Source organism: Mercenaria mercenaria, chromosome 6, assembly GCF_021730395.1.
Source record: "Mercenaria mercenaria strain notata chromosome 6, MADL_Memer_1, whole genome shotgun sequence".
Lineage (NCBI taxonomy): Eukaryota > Metazoa > Mollusca > Bivalvia > Venerida > Veneridae > Mercenaria > Mercenaria mercenaria.
Genome location: NC_069366.1, coordinates 43,621,094 through 43,640,454, shown reverse-complemented (window position 1 = coordinate 43,640,454; position 19,361 = coordinate 43,621,094). Strand labels below are relative to the sequence as shown.

Sequence of the window (19,361 nt, the reverse complement as noted above, 5' to 3'; positions counted from 1 at the left end):
AATGTTAACTTTGATGATCTTTAGGTCAACTTTAAATCTGAGTCAAATAGTGCCAAAAACTAGGTCACCAGGTCAAATCTAAAGTAAAGCTCATTAACACTCTAGAGGCCACATCTATGACTATATCTTAATGAATCTTGGTCAGAATGATAACCTTGGTGATATTTAGGTCAAGTTTAAATCTGGGTCAGGTGGGGCCAAAAACTAAGTCACCAGGTCAAATCAAGGGAAAAGCTAGTTATGCCACCCTTTGAAAAAGGAGGGGTATATTGTTTTGCAGATGTCGGTCGGTCAGTCAGTCGGTCGGTCGGAATGTAGACCAATCCGTTTCCGGATGATAACTCAAGAACGCTTGGGCCTAGGATCATGAAAGTTGATAGGGAGGTTGGTCATCACCAGCAGATGACCCCTATTGATTTTGAGGTCTGAATGTCAAAGGTCAAGGTCACAGTGACCCTGAATAGTAAAATGGTTTCCGGATGATAACTCAAGAACACTTGGGCCTAGGATCATGAAAGTTGATAGGGAGGTTGATAATGACCAGCAGATGACCCCTATTGATTTTAAGGTCAGTATGTTAAAGGTCAAGGTCACAGTGACCCTGAACAGTAAAACGGTTTCCGGATGATAACTCAAGAACACTTGGGCCTAGGATCATGAAAGTTGATAGGGAGGTTGGTAATGACCAGGAGATGACCCCTATTGATTTTAAGGTCAGTATGTTAAAGGTCAAGGTCACAGTGACCCTGAACAGTAAAACGGTTTCCGGATGATTACTCAAGAATGCTTAGGCCTAGGGTCACGAAAGTTGATAGGGAGGTTGGTAATGACCAGCAGATGACCCCTATTGATTTTGAGGTCAGTATGTCCAAGGTCACAGTGACCAGGAACAGTAAAATGGTTTCCAGGCAATAACTCAAGAACGCTTGGGCCAAGTGTCAGGAAAATTGATAGTTAGGTTGGCCATGACCAGCAGATGACCCCTATTGATTTTGAGGTCATTAGGTCAAAGGTCAAGGTTACATTGGCCAGGAACAGTTAAATGGTTTCTGATCTTCTTGTCCAAAACCATAGGGCCTAGGGCTTTGATATTTGGTATGTAGCAAAATCTAGTGGTCCTCTACCGAGATTGTTCAGATTATTTCCTTGGGGTCAAATATGGCCCCACCCCAGGGGTCGGACCACATGCATAGTTTTTTGTTCCAAAATAAAATTTGAGCTTGATTTTGACCTAGTGACCTACTTTCACATTTCTCAAGCTACAGCCTTCAAATTTGAACCACAAGCATAGTTTTGTGTACTGAAATGAACTTTGATCTTGAGATTGACCTAGTGACCTACTTTCACATTTCTGAAGGTACAGGCTTCAAATTTGGACCACTTGCATAGTTTTGTGTTCCGAAAAGGAATTTGTGTTTACAGTGAGCATATAATTTCTGTTCCTTGTGCAATTACTGAATGCATCAAGGGGGGCATTTCGTGTTCGACGAGCTCTTGTTAACACTCTAGAGGCCACATTCATGATCGTATCTTAATGAAACTTTATCAGGATGTTAATCTTCATGATCTTTAGGTCAAGTTAAAATCTGAGTCAGGTGGGATCAAAAACTAGGTCACAAGGTCAAATCAAATGTAAAGCTTGTTAACACTCTAGAGGCTACATTTATGAAATATCTCTATGAAACTTGGTCAGAATGTTAATCTTGATGATCTTTAGGTCACGTTTAAATCTGGGTCAGGTGGGGTCAAAAACTAGGTCACCAGGTCAAATAAAGGAAAAGCTTATTAACACTCTATAAGCTACATTTATGACTGTATCTTCATGAAACTTTGTCAGAAAGTTAACCTTGATGATCTTTAGGTCAAGTTCGAACCTGGGTCATGTGGAATGTGACCAACTGACCTTTTTATGCCCCCCTTCGAAGAAGGTAGGGGTATATTGTTTTGCAGATGTCGGTCGGTCTGTATGTAGACCAATCCGTTTCCGGATGATAACTCAAGAACACCTGGGCCTAGGATCATGAAAGTTGATAGGAAGGTTGGTCATCACCTGCAGATGACCCCTATAGATTTTGAGATCTGGATGTCAAAGGTCAAGGTCACAGTGACCCTGAACAGTTAAACAGTTTCAGGATGAGAACTCAAGAAGGCTTGGGCCTTGGATCATGAAAGTTGATAGGGAGGTTGGTCATGACCAGCAGATGACCCCTATTGATTTTGAGGTCAGTTTGTCAAAGTTCAAGGTCACAGTGACCTGGAACAGTTAAATGATTTCCGGATGATAACTCAAGATTGCTTGGGCCTAGGATGGTGAAAGTTGATAGGGAGGTTGGTCATGACCAGCAGATGACCCCTATTGATTTTGAGGTCAGTAGGTCAAAGGTCAAGGTCACAGTGACCAGGAACAGTAAAACTGTTGCCGGGTGATAACTCAAAAACACTTGGGCCTAGGATCAGGAAAATTGATAGGGAGATTGATCATGACCAGCAGATGACCCCTATTGATTTTGAGGTCATTTGGTCAAAGTTCAAGGTCAGATTGGCCAGGAACAGTTAAACAGTTTCTGGACGATAACTTGAGAACGCTTGGGCCAAGGGTCATGAAAGATGATAGAGTGGTTCATCATGACCAGCAGATGACCCCTATTGATTTTAAGGTCTGTAGGTCAAAGGTCAAGGTTACAGTGACCCGGAACATTTAAACCGTTTCCAGACAATAACTTGAGAACTCTTGGGCCTAGGATCATGGAACTGCACTGCTCCAAAGCTTTGGAACTCTCTTCCTGTCAAGATCAGGGAAGCTGACACGCTAGCTGCTTTCAAAAGCCTGCTCAAAACCCACTTCTTTGTACAATATTTTGTTAACTGACCGATACATTTTTTTTTTTTAGCTTGTTTTTTTCCTAAATTATACTTGTTTTCATTCATGATTTTTGTTAATGTGGAATGCATTATCTTTGTATACGTATTTGTTTTTTACATTTTTGCAATTTATTCTGTAAAGCACTTTTGAACGTGTACAAGTGCATGAAAAGAGTGCTATATAAATGTGGTATAATAATAATAATAATAACTTGATAGGGAGGTTGGTCATGACCTGTATTTGACCCCTATAGATTTTGAGGTCTGTAGGCTAAAGGTCAAGGTAACATTGACCCAGAGCAGTTAAACCCTTTCCGGACAATACCTTGAGAACGCTTGGGCCTAGGATCACTAAACTTAATAGGGAGGTTGATCATGACCAGCAGATGACCCCTGTTTATTTTAAGGTCAAAGGTCAATGTCACATTGAACCAGAACAGTAGAACTTTTGTTTACAGTGAGCAAATAATTTCTGTTCCTTGTACTATTACTGAATACATCAAGGGGGGCATTTCGTGTTCGACGAGATCTTGTTTTTCGATACAGCCTTGAAATCTGGATGACATGTACAGTTTTGCACACCGGTCTTAAAATTTCAGACTTCAGTGACCATGATTGTGACCTACTGGCCTAATTTCTTCAGGTGAGCCATACAGGGCCTTCACTGCCCTCTTGTTTAAAGGAGGACCTGTCTAAAGTTCAAACCCCAATAACCGAGTTTACATATCTTTCACCCAAGATCGCGAGCGTATTTCTATTATATGAAGCACAGACAATCGAATTTAAATACTCCTCATCCCAAGATTCTGGGCGTAATTCTTTACAACTCGTGTTAGGAAGTGCACAGTTGAAAGTCCAATCAAGTGCCTATTCTGGCTTGAAACCATTCCCTTAATAGACGCCTGTGGTATTCATCCACTATTAATGACCTGTACAGTGCGAGTACTTGTGAGCCAGCAGACTCTTTGTTATCTCGTTATAACAAGAGCTTGTAGAACACGAAATGCCCCCTTGATGCATTCAGTAACTGCACAAGGAACAGAAATCGTTTTGTTACTGTGCACTGGACATTTGACGTACTGACCTCAAGTCAATAATTATGGGTCATTTACCAGTCATAGTGACCGCTGTATCAAATGTGATCTTAAACCAAAGCATTCTCTTAGTTATTTAGCTAAAAATTGTTCTATTGTTCTGCGTCAATGTGACCTTGACCTTTGACCTACTGACCTCAAATCAATAGGGGTCATCTGCTGATCATGATCAACCTCCCTATTAAGTTTCGTGATCCAAGGCCCAAGCGTTCTCAAGTTCTCGTCCTGAAACGGTTTAACTGTTCCGGGTCACTTTGACCTACTGACCGCAAAATCAATAGGGGTCATCTGCTGGTCATTTCCAACTTCCATATCCACTTTCATCATCCTAGGCCCAAGCGTTATTGAGTTATCATCCGGAAACCATTTAACTGTTCCGGGTCACTGTGTTCCGGACCTACTGACCTCAAGAACTTTAGGGGTCATCTGCTGGCCATGACCAACCTCCCTATCAACTTTCATGATGCTAGATCCAAACATTCTTGAGTTATAATCCGGAAACCGTTTAACTGTTACGAATCGATGTGACTTTGACCTACTGACCTCAAAATCAATAGTGGTCATCTGCTGGTCATGATCTGCGTTCTCGAGTTATCGTCCTGAAACGGTTTAACTGTTCTGGGTCACTGACCTACTGACCTAAAAATCAGAAGGGGTCAACTGCTGGTCATGACCAACATCCTTGTCCGCTTTCATGATCCTAGGCCCAAGCGTTCTTAAGTTATCACCCGGTAACCATTCTGGGTCACTGACCTACTGACCTAACATCAATAGGGGTCATCTGCTGGTCATGACCAACCTCCCTATCAACTTTCATGATCATAGGCCCAAGCGTTCTTGAGTCTGACTCTGAAACCAATTGGTCTATATACGGAGGGGGCATAAAAAAGGTGTTTCCGAATAGCTGATAAGTCTTAATGGCCATTTAGTCGCAAGAGACGCACCGAGTAGAAGAACAACTGAACAAGACCTAAACGTACTAACATGTACTAGTACAAGAAGAGCATTTGATCAACTGGTGACGCTAATATTTGGGCTAGGAAATAAGGTCGCACAGGCTGTAAGACTAGCAGGCAACAGTTTTCCGAGACAGGACTGTAAAATTCCGGTACCTACAAGTGTCGAAATCCATACTAAAAAAAACACTGTTGTTATAAGGTACTTTAAATCTCTGAAATCATTCACTTCTTCAATTGCGTGCTCGTTTTAAAAGTGTGCCCAGTTTATAGATCGGCACTACAGACGGAAAAGTCTCGGAGTACCGGAACGCTGTGTGTATTACTTGGACACGCCCAAAATGTTGGAAAACGAATTTTTTTCAAATATAATTATATGTACATATTATGTATACGATTTAACATGAAATCAAAAACACAAGCACATGGTTTAATATTAGGTCCGTTGCCTTGGAATTTCCAAAGAAATGCATTTTCTTCAAACTTAAAGTTACTTTATGTACAGTAATTTCGATGAATGTTTTAGAACCATCGCCTGGCACTGATGTAGGACAACCACTATTTAAAGTGAGACCTTTAGGGAATAAAATCGTGATAATGCCAGATTTATATTGACTGACTTAAAGCTTGTATGCAATATTTTTCTAACCAATCTGTGGGTGGTTTTCCGTTAAATTATCCCATGAAATAAACATGCAAGTCCATCTGTGGTATATCCAAACATTACAAAAGCAGTTATTCTTCAGTTTATAGATAGACATTTTACTACTAAAGCAAGCTGAGGTCAACTTGAGCTGGGAGAAATATTGACTAGGAGAAGTCAAGCTTATTTGATTTTAAGACACCCTGCTCTCCTGTTAAAGCCCTGCTCCGCGGCTATTCAAATTCTATTGTGTGTATGCAACCCATGATTAGAATAGGTAACAGTTAACGGCCACGCGCCACACTTTATTTCATAGTTCATGATCTGGATTTTCATGCTTTTTTCAGTGACAATTTAAGGTTAAAAGGTAGGACTGGAGCAGGTCTTTAAGTCTGTGTGCAAAAGGAAGCAGGAGCATAAAAAGACTGTTAGCGGGGGGGGGGGGGGGGGGGAATAACATGCATTCTACAACGACAGCGTTACAGCACGTGCATTCGCAAGATTTAAGAAATTCTTAACATCACCACCGCCAAACATACTGTAATTTTCGTTTAAAAATGGTGAACAGTGCGAAAAATAGAATAAGAGCGGACGCAGTGGTCAAATGGTAACTGTTTGACTACGAAACCAGTGGTCGTGAGTTCGAGCCCCCGGCTCCTCCAACTAAAATTACTAACATTGGGACAAGAGTCCCGTGTATGGGTGCTTTACACCTGGCAGGCTAAAAACCAGGGAAGCTTCTGGAATTGGAGCGTGTTCTGTATCTTGCTCTATCCTCCCACTAACTATGTTCTGAAGGAGTCGCCCATATGGGTTACCGGTGGCGACTATAACTAAACTTACATACAAACAAAAACATGAAACGTTTTAACACCCGTGTTTTATTTGTGACACGTGGCGTAATTTGGCTATGGTGGTATTCACCGTTTAGTCGGTGGAACAACATTATTGACAACACCATTTTGTTATGGTCACCACACAACATACAGAATCTGAAGACCATCGAATCTCTGTGCGACGCTAAACCCTTCAAAACCATCGATTATATATTGTAGCCCACTTCACTGTAGGTGCTTATATACAAAATAATGAATAACGTTTATTTTAAAGAGAAAATGATGCATCGTGCGTTGTATATTGGAAGTTTAATAGATTGATTGATAATTGAATATAAACACGGATGTTCATACAATACAATTTCGAGGTCACTGTTACAGCGTTCTTCTAATGTATTATAAACTGCTACAATTAGTCTGGCGCCGTGAATCCATGACAAGCGCTCTTTGTCCGCAAGATGCCTAGGCGACACATCCGCTAATTTTCCCTTATGTTTATCAACACACAATCTAAACCCTATTATGTAGTGTTCTTTCATATACATTTGTTTTGATAGCAATACTGTTTTAGATACTTCTGATTCAATATCCACAATTATACCTAAAAGAAATTTAAATTCCAACAGCATTACATATTATAGGATAAAATGAACAGCATGTGGTGATGTCTTTTATTTATTAATAAATTTTACAAAAATAATTATACGTGGTAGTTAGTAATATGCAAAATATGTGATAAAATATACATATGAACATACGTGGACACACGAATATATGTTCGGTCAAGACAGATACAGTATTCCGTATAAGTAAAAATCCAACAAGCCTTTTTTACAGGTCATTGCTAAGTACCTTTTCATAAATAGAAACAAAAAACGGTCATTACGGCCGCCGTTGACGGATATGTAATGGTAAAGTGTGCCTCACGCGCCATAATCATAATGGGCCCGGGTAACGGGAACGACCGCGCCTTCTCACCTCGACGTCATGTAGCAACGTCAAGGCGGGTGTTGAACAGCTTTCAGATTTTAAATAAGCATTGTCAATGAAAAGGGTAGTACAAATGATACTTACGTGTTGAAAATATGAAGAAAAAAAAGAAAATACTAAGATAAAGATTATGAGAAGGGCCAGAGTATATAATAAAAAGGTCAATAAACTGGTGTGTGATTTCTAGCCATAATGGCAAACCTAGTTGCCAGTACGTGTCTGAAATAATGTTCCATCTTCCTCCACAATGAAAAACAAAACTTGGTCTACACGTTACGTGTGTCGATGTGGCACGGAGACCAACAAAACAACTAATGTATAATCATCTCTATTAGTAGTTTAATATACAAAAAAGTGTGCTCTCGGATATGATTGATTACTGCCACATTTTACACAATATTTGACAAAGGAATCCAACTTCTATTTCCGCTGCACATTATGTTGAGAGCTCCGTTACTGATAGTTCTAACATGGAGTGAAAACTGTAACGACATAGAATAAAACTAGTCGATATACGATAGAAGTGGATATTTAAGTCTATCTTTTCCTTTTAAACCTTTCAATTCAATAACAACAACACAAGCAAGAATGTCCGCCTTTGCAGCATCCACCAGATCACACGCTGCCCGCATAGTACCTGCATAAAATACAACGGAAAGTTGTGGTATTAAATTTTTAGCATAATAAGATGGATAAAAGATTCAATGCCTTAAATTCAACCAACACTAGGGCTCTGCTTGTCGAGACAGACTACCACTAGCTGGTAAATGACTTGATAGTAATAGAAATATATTTATGTCTCAATGGGTTGACAAATGACTCTGCTGTGATTTCTTCTCATTATTCGTGTTTTAAAAGGATAAAGAAAAATACAACTGGTAATATTAAGGCAAGTCTTACACCATCTATCCGGTTCGAGGAAAGTATGTTTTACCAACGTATCAGCCATTCTTGTAACAAAAAGTGGGCACATAGTCGTGGAGTGTGGAAGAATGTTTTATCAACATCAATCACTGTGTACTCCTTTTAGATTGGGGGATAAGTACTATGAATAACATTTTGGGTGCCAGTTAATGATATAGGAAAACACTGTCATAGTTTACCTCCTGTTGCCAATAAATCATCAACTATTACAACTTTTTGTCCCGGCTGTATCGAGTTCTTCTGTATTTCACATGCATCCTAAATTTCATAGAGACAATACAACATTTATTAATTCTTCCATATCTGTTTCCTATGACAACATCGTCTGCTATTGGCGAAAACGTCAGTACTCAGATATATTAAATTAAGACACTGTTGACCTTGCACGACTACCAAAAAAAAAAAAACACTGCAAAAACATTTTGAACTATTTTATCATTAAAGAATGAAGAAATAAGTTAACAGACTGGATCGAAGGAAAATCTAAAATTTACGTTTTATAAAGTTTCACACCGTGCGTGAAGCAAGATATAATCTTTAATCAGAAAACCTTTCCATATTCCAAAGTGTATTCAACACAAAGCGTCTCTCCGGGAAGTTTTCCTTTCTTCCTTACAGGTACAAAGGCAATATTTAACTCCTGGGCAATCATTGGACCAAACAGAAAACCCCTCGAGTCAAGACCAACAATGACTTCAACGGCAGGATATTTGGACTTAATGTCTTCAGCGAGAACATCTATTAGCCCCTTGAAAACAGTAGGATTTCTAAGCACTGGAAATAAGTTCCTGAAAGTATACAATAGCAGCGATTTGTTTCTTTATTAAAGTTTTGTTGTATAATGTATAGTCTGGTCAAAAATGTTATTGAATTCAAGTTCAGCTCTGTTTTCAGATTCTTTTATTTTCTAAGTTTAGGGATAATATATAATATCCCTTTAAACAAGTAAGATAATGTCATAACTGGGAACGTGCACCTGCAGAACAATTAATAAAATCAATTCTTGCGTTAAAAGGAGATGTTCAGTCGAAAATTTATATACAAAAATGTACATGTTATGGTATATTTGTATATACATGTATAGTCTTTTTAGTGACTAATCTACTTCTGTCTACCCTTCTCTATTTCCTGCATCGTCTGTTTGTATTTATCACATTCCATATGTGACATTGAAACTTGATAAAAATGTACTATCAGCTCGCATTCTATTTATTTATGAAAATCCTAATTATGACCCCTTTACACTGACTGACACATACAACGTTAAATTGAAGGGAAGTGCATCTTTGATTTAAGGTTCTTGGCATGTGTTTTGAAACCTCTCATTGAGTGTTGTTGTTTTTGTTTTTTGTTTGTGTTTTTAGATTTTTACGCTTCATATGTATACCAAATATTTCAGAACAAACACTAGAGGCTTTCAATACCGTTGTTCATTTTGTTTTATATCACAGGTACTTCGGCTGTCCATATTCTATTTTGTAGCAAATATCGAACGTCTTTTTTACAGTTATATTGTCACAAGGTCTATAAATTTTCTACAGGTACTTCTGGTGTTAAAAATGTTACAAAACGTGCAGTACATTTAAAAACTTTCAAAAATTATTATCGTTTAGATTATATCGTTTATCATATAAAGTGTTTCGAGACCACCCGTAAAGTGAATCATTTAATTATTATTTAACGTGACGGATCGAAATTATATCGAGTAACGCAGAATTCACTTACTGAAATGTTATTCCAGGCTTTGGGAAGTCAGGACACAGTTCTACCAGGTCTTTTACAGATGTTATTCTTGGATCTGTCATGTTGAACACTGGTAATTGATGTGCACGCCTTCCACAGTGACTAGGACTATTTCATTTGGGTGATTGATACCGTAGACACCGGTTAAATTCGCATCACTACAAGTTCGTACTCACTCTTCCTGCGAAATCTTAATACCTGGTATTTAGAAAATATGCATATAGTAAATACATTGATTGAGCGTGGTTTCTTGAGAGATCATTCAACAGTTTGCACGAGAAATCACGTTCATTTGACACAGTCGGTCCGTCACCAACGACGTTTCAATGTTAGTGCCACGTTTCTATATAAAATGGTACGTAGTCTAACTTTACTCTAAAACCATATTGCTAGGACCGGACAATGTTAAAAAGTTATCTGCCAGCGAAGTTGGAGAGATAGATTTATAGTAGCCGTAGTTGCGTGACATAGTCCAAACGTAGGCCTAAGACTAGCTAGAAATTGACGTCATAAAATTTTCAAACTTTTCAAAGAAAGAAAAATCGAAGTTGATTTCCAAGTCCTTCAAATATTTTTTACCAACGTATTTTGTATGATAGTTTTTATCTATTTCAGTAAACGTAGTCTTGAAATGTCTCCTGTAGGTCGGGTTCTTATACAATATGGGTTTAACGTCGCACCGACACAATTATAGGTCAAATTGCAACTTTCCAGCTGGTGGAGGACGGGTGGTAAACGCGCAATCCAATTCCCACTGGGAATACGCTAAAAATGGGTTGCGCGACTTCCGGTGCTGGTGTTGCGCATCAATATATACAAAATCGAGGTAGGTGGGTTTTTGTTTTTGTAAATAATTACACATTTACGAGTGCTTTCGAAAAAAAGCAAAATGCTATTCGACACAAAAATGAATAAGGATCATATGTGTGAAATACCAACTTATTAATTTAAGAATCGGCTCTGTTATCACGAAAACTCTGATGGCTCGAGCTGTCAAAAAAGCATGGAATCATGAAAAATGCAATTTTTCTAACTCTTGTGCCTTCTTTCTGGAAATGTGACGCTTCGAATGATCAAACACATGTAAAACAGTCATGAATATTACATACACTTGAATGAAATGTTGCTTTTGGGGGAAAGATTTGCAAAAAAAATAATCGGGAATGGGGTTGCTCCCCGGGAATGGAGTTGCGCGTATACATTATACACATTATGATGTATATGAGCAACTCCATTCCGGGTGCGCAACCCCATTCCCGATGATTATTTTGTCAATTATGTCCTCGTAAGCAGGATTTGAAACAAATAATTTTGATATTCGTTACTTTATAACAGTTGAGTTATCATAAAAAGCATCAGATGTCCTCAGATTAGGCATATTAGGCCAGAAACTGCCATTTTTGTTGATTTCATACTTTTTTCACGTTTCGTGTCGCCAGAGTTTTTGTGATAATAGAGCCGAATCATAAATTACAAACCAGATATTTTACACATATGATGTATTATCATATCTGTGTTGAATAGCATTTTGCTTTTTTCGAGAAAATTTATTCTTGTCTCATACTAAGCAAAATCATAACTTCACATACCTCAATTTCGTCTTTTTTTTTACGCGCAACACCAGCACCGGACGTTGCGCAACCCATTTTAAGCGTATACCCGGCGGGAATTGGACTGCGCGTTTACCACCCGTGAAGACCGCAAGTGCCCCTCCGTGCATTATTTCATCACGAGCGGGCACCTGGATAGAACAACCGACCTTCCATAAGCCATATCTTTGTTCCATTGCACTGACGCAAAAGTGAAACAGCATTAGGCATAATTAGACATAATTTCTTTTCAATTTTGATATCGATTCTATTCTTTCGTGTAAGACTTATATTTGCTTCGCCGCATTAGAATTTTGTCAACTTATTTGTTGAAATTCACTAATAAAGTGATGTATCAGAGAGTAACATGATATAATGAAGATCTACATTTCTGCTTGTAGAAAATGTAACATTTTACATCACATAAGGTTAGTACAGGTGTAAGTTTATGCATAGACTAGCCGCTTGACTGTTAATAGAGTGATTTTTTTCTCTTTTTTTTTTCTTTTTTATTTCATGTCAAAGCGACAAAGCAAGTTTATTTTTGAGATTTTCTTTGAGATTTTTTTTGTAGCACGACTCTATTCGCACCTAAAATAGAATACTAATGTAAGTGCATGCACGCGCATGTATGTGTGCTTCCGTCACAACTGTTTTCATGACTTTGGATATAATCTTCACTGAGTCGCAATCTCAGATGATCCCAAACAGGGTAACAAATTACTGAACAACCAAGTAAATAAAGCCTCTTCCCATTCTGTAGATCTGTAAGAAACTGTCACCTGTACACGAAAAAAGATACAGGTAATATGGATACAATTACATTACATAGAATTAATATTGATGGTCTGAGCAGAATTCGAACCCATGCTCACGTGCGTAAAAGCTGGAGAGCTTACCACTACGCCAGCGTGCCATTGGTAGACAAATTTATATAGACATTTTCGGACAATAATTTCATATATTTGTAATGGCAGTTATGCATACGCATCAAAAGTGAACAGGGAAAAGAAATAAAATGCATTGCAGCTAACGAGAGTTCCAGAATGAAAACGAAGCTGAAACGAAAACGTGCTTGATTCTCTGTATGGAGATTACTTTTCCCTAAAACGAGTCGAATTTTTCTTTGCCCTTACAAATACAATGTAGTAAAACAATTGTCCAGAATCCTTGTGATTCGCACGTACCCAATTCATTATCCGGCGGCGACGTAGTGCCTTTGTATCAGTAACATATCATCGTCATCCATAGACACAGGAATTTCTTTTATATATTTGTGAGGGCACTAGCCCATTCCAAAACGTTTTTTTAAAGAAAATATATAAGTCGCTAGGAAACCTTGTATCATAATGATCCGTGGCAGTCCTCTATTAAACAGTTTACTTCCTGACTGCAGTTTTTACCCTCGTTTTCTTTGCAAAGGTATGGCACGACATTGCTAGCCCAACATGTGTTTAAGCGCACGTGTTTTGTCTGTTTTTCTGCCGAATTGTTTGGTTAGATTGATAAAATCAAGCCGGGGATCAATAAGGATATAAATCAGTGCAATGCTAATTCTGAAGATCGCGAACATACTTTTTATTTGAATATTTACACAAAGAAAACATATTTCCATGATCATTGAAAAAACATAAATTGAATTGCAGGGTGAACTCTTCTGTTAGTTTGTCGTCAGATTAAAGAAAATGATAGGTTGCCCTGCAACTTTTTTAACTTTAAATCACGACTGACAAATTCAGCTGTTTAACGATGTTGTAAAAAATAGATGAGACTTGCGAAATAATTGCATATTTGTCTTATTAACTGTTATTCTTTAAGTACAAATATAGTATGTGACCAAAATGATCAGTGTGTTATTTTCGCATTTTAGCATTTTTAAAAGTGTATAAAAACATGTTTACTAAAACATGTAGATTCTACTGCGTGATATCATTATTCTAAATACTCGTGACTTATTTTCGGTAAATCGCCGGTGTTCAAAGAAATGACAAGCCTTGTTGGCGTCGGGACATGCCGATGATACATATACGTTTTAAAATAAAAATGTCCTTGACTAAACAGGATTTTTCCCAAACCGTATTGCTAGATCCATATATATATCGTCTAAGTATACATTTTTGTAGGTAGACTTTCCGAATATTTGGTTGAACGTGGGCGCAAGTTGTAAAGAGCCAGTCTTAACGAATGAAAACACGTAAATATCGGCCCATTTTATACGTCATAATGGATTTCCAAATGGAACGGGAAGCAGACGTTTCTTCAAATATATTGGCGGGAAATCCGCACGTGCCTTCCATGATGTTCTTTGGTATAGTGGACGCAACTTGACCCCGATGGTTGACCTTTGCATTATAATACATAATAAGGCACAACCTATTATTGGAAAGGCGTGTACGTAAAACACGAGCTGCACGAGAAAAAGGAAATATAATTTTGTGTAAATATAAAAAAGTGTATTGGAAAGTTTTAATTGATCAAATGAAAGTATATATACTTTGATACTGCACTGTATACAAACTAATTCCATATAAATATACACGGCTACCCTAAACACCCTTGATTTCTATAATGAAATAACCGATATGAATAATCAGCCTGAGGTCAACCATCGCGGTCAAGTTGCGTCTACTATATTGTCCACGAGTTTACAGAAAATTTAGTATTTGCGTTATAAATGTATTAAATATCGGACCATCTTATACCACTCCGTGAGAACTACGTTCCAACGCAAGTCATGTCTCAACGATATCATGTGACATATCTCAACGACTTCTGGCTACGGTATCGCTCAATATGACACGGCTTATATTATTTTCATATGTATCAATTACTTTTATTATATTTACTTATGTCTTGACTTGAACATTTATTCAGATTCTAAAAGTAATCGCATAAATTTATTAAAACATTTAAATTTTAAAAGCAGTTGTCTGTTATTTAGAAAATAGAAGCATTTTGCTATTTTACAGAATAAAACAAATATACAACACTTTTTCAACAGCAATACTTACTGACAGTCAATGATCGATTAAAGGCAATGCAAGTTTTAATCTTAGAAATATATCTCTGCAACGGCTTTATCATAAACGAACAATATTTATTAAATATCATGTCCCTCACTCTAACCGATGATGTTACTAACTCTATACGCGACAAAGGCAAGCGTTACTGACACTCATCGAAGTATTGCTGCTTAACACATTAATTATATTCGAGTAAAATATACAATGTCTGTGACTGAAAATCAGATTTTGTTCAAAGTATGTACTAGTATTTTTATCCGTTTCTTTTATTATCATTTGACGGTTTCTCCAAGATATCTTACTAGCAATATATATGAGGTGGCGCGGAGTTGACTTATACTATTGCATGCACACACCTTAATTATTATTAAGTGTGTAAAAAGATTCTTTTGAAGCACAGGGCGCAACTACGAAACCTGAAGTAAGCATGTAATCGTAGGTTATTAGATTTGTATCTAGGTATATGCACGCGTTCTGCAGCGGAAATATAGAAATATTGCGCGACTTCAATCAAACCGAGTCTGCAATTTTCACTGTTTGCCTTGTTCTCGGTGCTTCCGAGGGATCTACTTTCCAGATTTTATTTATGAAGAATGAATGCTTATTTATCGATGCAAATCTAAAAATCTTTTTATAATTACTACATGTGTATAATTCATTATATCAATGAAAAAATTGTTCTTTAGCCCAAGTGGAACTGAAAAATGTCCTAGTTAAAGAACTTAAAAACGTGACGACATCCATGAAACTGACGTCACAATTGACGACACGCACTCGAAATGAAACTGAAACGTCAATATTTATAAGTTATTGACATTGTTTTTAGATATAATGCACTTGTGCTGCAGCAGTAATATTGCGCGACTTTAGGAGCGCAATATTATCCGCGAAAGAACGAGTGCATATATCCACATACCAGGTTGATAACGTTTTTATTACATACCTACTATCAAGTAATTGCTTTATGTCTAAATTTTCTTTCTGCTACGAAAAACAGGAAAAAGTACGAGAAGAATTTCTCCAAAAATCTAATAAACAAATCAAGCTGACGCGCATTCATATTTTCTGCAAGTTGAACCGTCAAATAGATGCCGCAACGTGCGCGTGGACGTCATGGACATCACGCGATTATTTCCACTTAAACGTTTAGAAAACATTTCTCTCTGATATGAAAGCGTTGTCCGCAATTTGTACAGTTTCATAAATTGGAGAGCGGTGCATTTAAGTAATAATGGCCCTGCCAAGGTGATAATAGCCCGAGGGCTATTATTTTCTTTTAGGGCCATTTTCATTGAAAGACACCTTTATCCCATTTATTTACCTGTTTATTACACGTGTACCTATAATCTTGTAAGAAAAAATTAAAGTGTATTATTCATTTGTTCAAGCATTTAATGGAGTTTTTCAGTTTCTATACTATTTGGATAAGAGGCTATATGTTGTATAAAATCAAATGCCTTGATAGTTGTACTTTCTTACATAAAGCATAATTTAGGGTTGAAAAAAAATCATTTCATGAATAATTACTTCGAAGTTAATATACGACTGGGTTGTGCTTTCTTGCCATTCTTATAATCGCCCGAGGGCTTTATTCCGAGGACCATTATGAAACTTGGCGTGCCATTGCGGCTAGAAGGCTTATTGACTTTTGACTTATTGGCCAGCCGTTTATTGACTTTTTTATCATATACATTCACTTCATATTTATCTTGGTATTTTCATTTTATATATTTTCCAAACACGTAAAAGAATTATTTGTATGTATTAGTTATTGGTCAAATATCAAATTTTATGGAATTTATTGCAAGCGTGACCGATAACTGATTTACAGTTTGCCTGTGCAAAAAGTCACGTATGCCATGTCGGCGTACGCTTTGAAGTGATAAACGTCCGCCCATAAGAATTCTGATTGACAGGTCTAGAGAGGAAAAAGTTGTCTTGAAACGCCAATCAAATACCAATAGCCAGGGTTCATTTTTACAGTGATAGTCAGGCAGGATTCATTTTTACAGCGTTAAAATTCGTGAATGGTATTGCATGTATATGCACATCTCGAAAGTATTAAACTAAAATATGGCAGAAATGACAGTTTCAACAGAAGACAAAACTGAGCTGGATTATCAGTTAGATTTTCTGAACGATGACTACTTTTATAAGAATTTTTTCTTCGAAGAAATTCCGTTTGGTCAACATGATGTTACTGTTTCGCAGCTCCTTACTGTCGACACGCAACAACTCTACGACGCCAAGAATGATACTACTAATCAAGCAGAAAACAAAGAGAACACCCCAGCAGAAGTGAGCAACAGTATGTATTTTTTAATTTAATTTTTAACTTAGTGCTATTTGGTAACGGGTCCTAGAGCTAGAAATTCTAGCAATATTTTTGCTATAATTTGTAATGTTTCATTATCTCCCGCCGATGAAAGGGAGGAAGTAGTTGAAGTGGCGTACGTTGTCCGTCCGTGCGCCCCGCCGTGCGTCCGTCCACAACTGGCTGGTATATTTTATGAAACTTAAAATTAATATGGACCATAGTGCTGCAATGATGCCCGTCATTTTTTTATTGGATTGGTTAATTTTCCTCAGAGTTATTGCCCTTGATTTAATAAAAGCACGTGTCCTTCCGTCTGTCTGCTGCCATTTCTCAGTAACTTGCATGTAGAATTTCATGAAACTTAAAATAAATATTGAGTAATATACTGCGATGATGCCCGTCATTATTTTTGGATTAGTCAATTTTACTTGAGAGTTATTGTCGTTGATTTAATGAAAAATCCACGTCCGCAGCCATTTCTCAGTAGCCAGTTTGCAGATTTTCATGAAACTTAAAATAGATAACAATCGGAATGACAATAATTTTACCACCAACCGTTTTACGTGTCATTTTTTGTGGCAGTTTAAATTAAATAAATATTCTTTCCTCTTTGCAGGTAGATTTCAGAAGCCGCTGTCTACAGTAGATATCAAGAACAAGCAGAGGAACGCTGTTCCTGCCAACACGACTCGAAGTAATATATGGGCGATAAATGTGTGGAAAGAATGGGCCGAGAATCGCAACCTGCAACCAGAAACTGCATCGGAACCGGGCTTTCCAATTCCTCTGGATATCGGAAACTTTCAGTCTTACAAGGAAATGGACTTTTGGCTTCAACGCTTTATTTGTGAAATTAAGCGGAAGAACGGTGAACCCTACCCACCAGCAACTTTGCAAAATATTGCAGCAGGAATTCAACGTTATTTACGTACAGAGAAATCGATGCATGTAAATTTGTTTAAAACGGACGATCCCACATTCGCGGAATTTCGAAAAACATTAGATTCTCATATGAGAGAGCTCACCAACCAAGGAATTGGACTAGAAATAAAGAGTGCCGATGCCGTGACAGCGGACGACGAAAAGAAATTCTGGGAAACAGGAGTGTTTTCAATGTCCAGTGCAAAAGGATTGAGCAATGCAGTGTTTTTTTACAACGGCAAAGTATTTGGACTACGTGGAGGGGAAGAACAGACGGGACTTCTCGCTGAACAGTTTCTTCTTGGTTATGATAGTGTAAACAACCGCCGCTATGTTAAGTTCCAGCCAAGAATTAGAAAAAATGCTCAAGGTGGACTTAAACAGTCAAAAAAGGCTCGCGGCCTATTGGAAGCAATAGTACACTACGACCAAGAAAACAGTGTTGATTATAGTATTTATAGGTTGTATGAGACTTACTTAAACTTGATACCTAGAACTGGTTTGTTTTACAGAAAACCATTAAATGATTTAAAGTTTAGCGCAGGTCACATTGCGCAGAAAGACATGAAAATGATGATGAAAAGTTTTTTCTGAAGCAGGAATTGCTATCGGAAATAGGAATATCAGCAACCATTCCGGGAGAGTTACACTTTGTACAACTCTGTACAATCAACGATACGCAGAAAAAACGGTAATGAGTCGCTCCAAACATGTATCCTCTGCGGTCCAGCGGTACCAACGTGAACAGTTTCCTCTTAACTCTGATGTTTCTCGCGATCTGGAACCCATTTTGCCGCCAGATCTACAAAGGAGTGAATCTAAACCAGACTTGAAAAACTTGCAAAGTAAAGAGATAAAACATGACTTGCAAAAACCTGTTACTTCTAGTGTGTTGAAACCGGACAGCACCATAACAGAATTACCAAATGAAAGCGAATCTGTATTAACTGTGAACGTACCAGCAGGTGTTCAGAAAGTCATGATAGTTACACACACTGGTAAAAAATTTGTGATGGAAATTTAAGTAGAAATTTCATTTGTTACGTGACTGTATTTTGTGAACTTTTGGCGGAACTGCTTATGGTATGTTGACATTAAATAGGGGCTACGTGTACACTTTTTTTACTTGATTATTTCAAACGAATTCGATAGAGTGACAGACATTTATTCAAACTAGCCTTCATTTGATATAGATCTATACTAGTTAGCCTTTCTTTTCAGTTTTCACTGGATATTTAGACATGCTGATTAAAGTTCATTTCTGTGTTTGTGTGTTTGCTTTGAACTATCTGTACTTGATCAACTCATTTCCATAACCTGCTTATTTGCATAAATCCCTCCCCTGTGTTGCGGCCGATGACGTCACGCTCCTCACAATATCGAGAGAAAATACGTGACATATTTTATGCCATAAAATAAGCAAAACGTATTTTATGTGATATATTTTTCAAATATTTTTAAAA

The 19,361-nt window shown here is 37.6% G+C and overlaps 2 protein-coding genes across 2 annotated transcripts; one reads left to right on the top strand and one right to left on the bottom strand.

Moving 5' to 3' along the window:
* Positions 1-7,706: 7,706 nt before the first annotated feature.
* LOC123549161 (adenine phosphoribosyltransferase-like) lies at positions 7,707-10,187 on the bottom strand. The gene is made up of 4 exons (XM_045337022.2): positions 10,031-10,187; positions 8,856-9,093; positions 8,485-8,563; positions 7,707-8,018 (listed from the first exon to the last, which is right to left on the bottom strand). The coding sequence occupies exons 1-4, from the start codon at positions 10,108-10,110 to the stop codon at positions 7,885-7,887; spliced, it is 531 nt and encodes a 176-aa protein (XP_045192957.1). The 5' UTR covers positions 10,111-10,187; the 3' UTR covers positions 7,707-7,884.
* Positions 10,188-16,733: 6,546 nt separating this feature from the next.
* On the top strand, positions 16,734-18,922 carry LOC123550185 (uncharacterized). Its single transcript, XM_053546777.1, has 3 exons — positions 16,734-16,968; positions 17,594-18,397; positions 18,498-18,922. The coding sequence occupies exons 1-3, from the start codon at positions 16,734-16,736 to the stop codon at positions 18,920-18,922; spliced, it is 1,464 nt and encodes a 487-aa protein (XP_053402752.1).
* Positions 18,923-19,361: the final 439 nt, after the last annotated feature.

Excerpts from the sequence above, each read along its gene's own strand:
- LOC123549161 (XM_045337022.2), bottom strand. The coding sequence starts at position 10,110 with ATGACAGATCCAAGAATAACATCTGTAAAAGACCTGGTAGAACTGTGT. Across the intron at positions 9,094-10,030 it reads AAGCCTGGAATAACATTTCA|GAACTTATTTCCAGTGCTTA; the intron begins GTAAGTGAATTC and ends GTATACTTTCAG. Across the intron at positions 8,019-8,484 it reads TGATTTATTGGCAACAGGAG|GTACTATGCGGGCAGCGTGT; the intron begins GTAAACTATGAC and ends TATTTTATGCAG.
- LOC123550185 (XM_053546777.1), top strand. The coding sequence starts at position 16,734 with ATGGCAGAAATGACAGTTTCAACAGAAGACAAAACTGAGCTGGATTAT. Across the intron at positions 16,969-17,593 it reads CCCAGCAGAAGTGAGCAACA|GTAGATTTCAGAAGCCGCTG; the intron begins GTATGTATTTTT and ends TCCTCTTTGCAG. Across the intron at positions 18,398-18,497 it reads AAACTTGATACCTAGAACTG|GAATTGCTATCGGAAATAGG; the intron begins GTTTGTTTTACA and ends TTTCTGAAGCAG.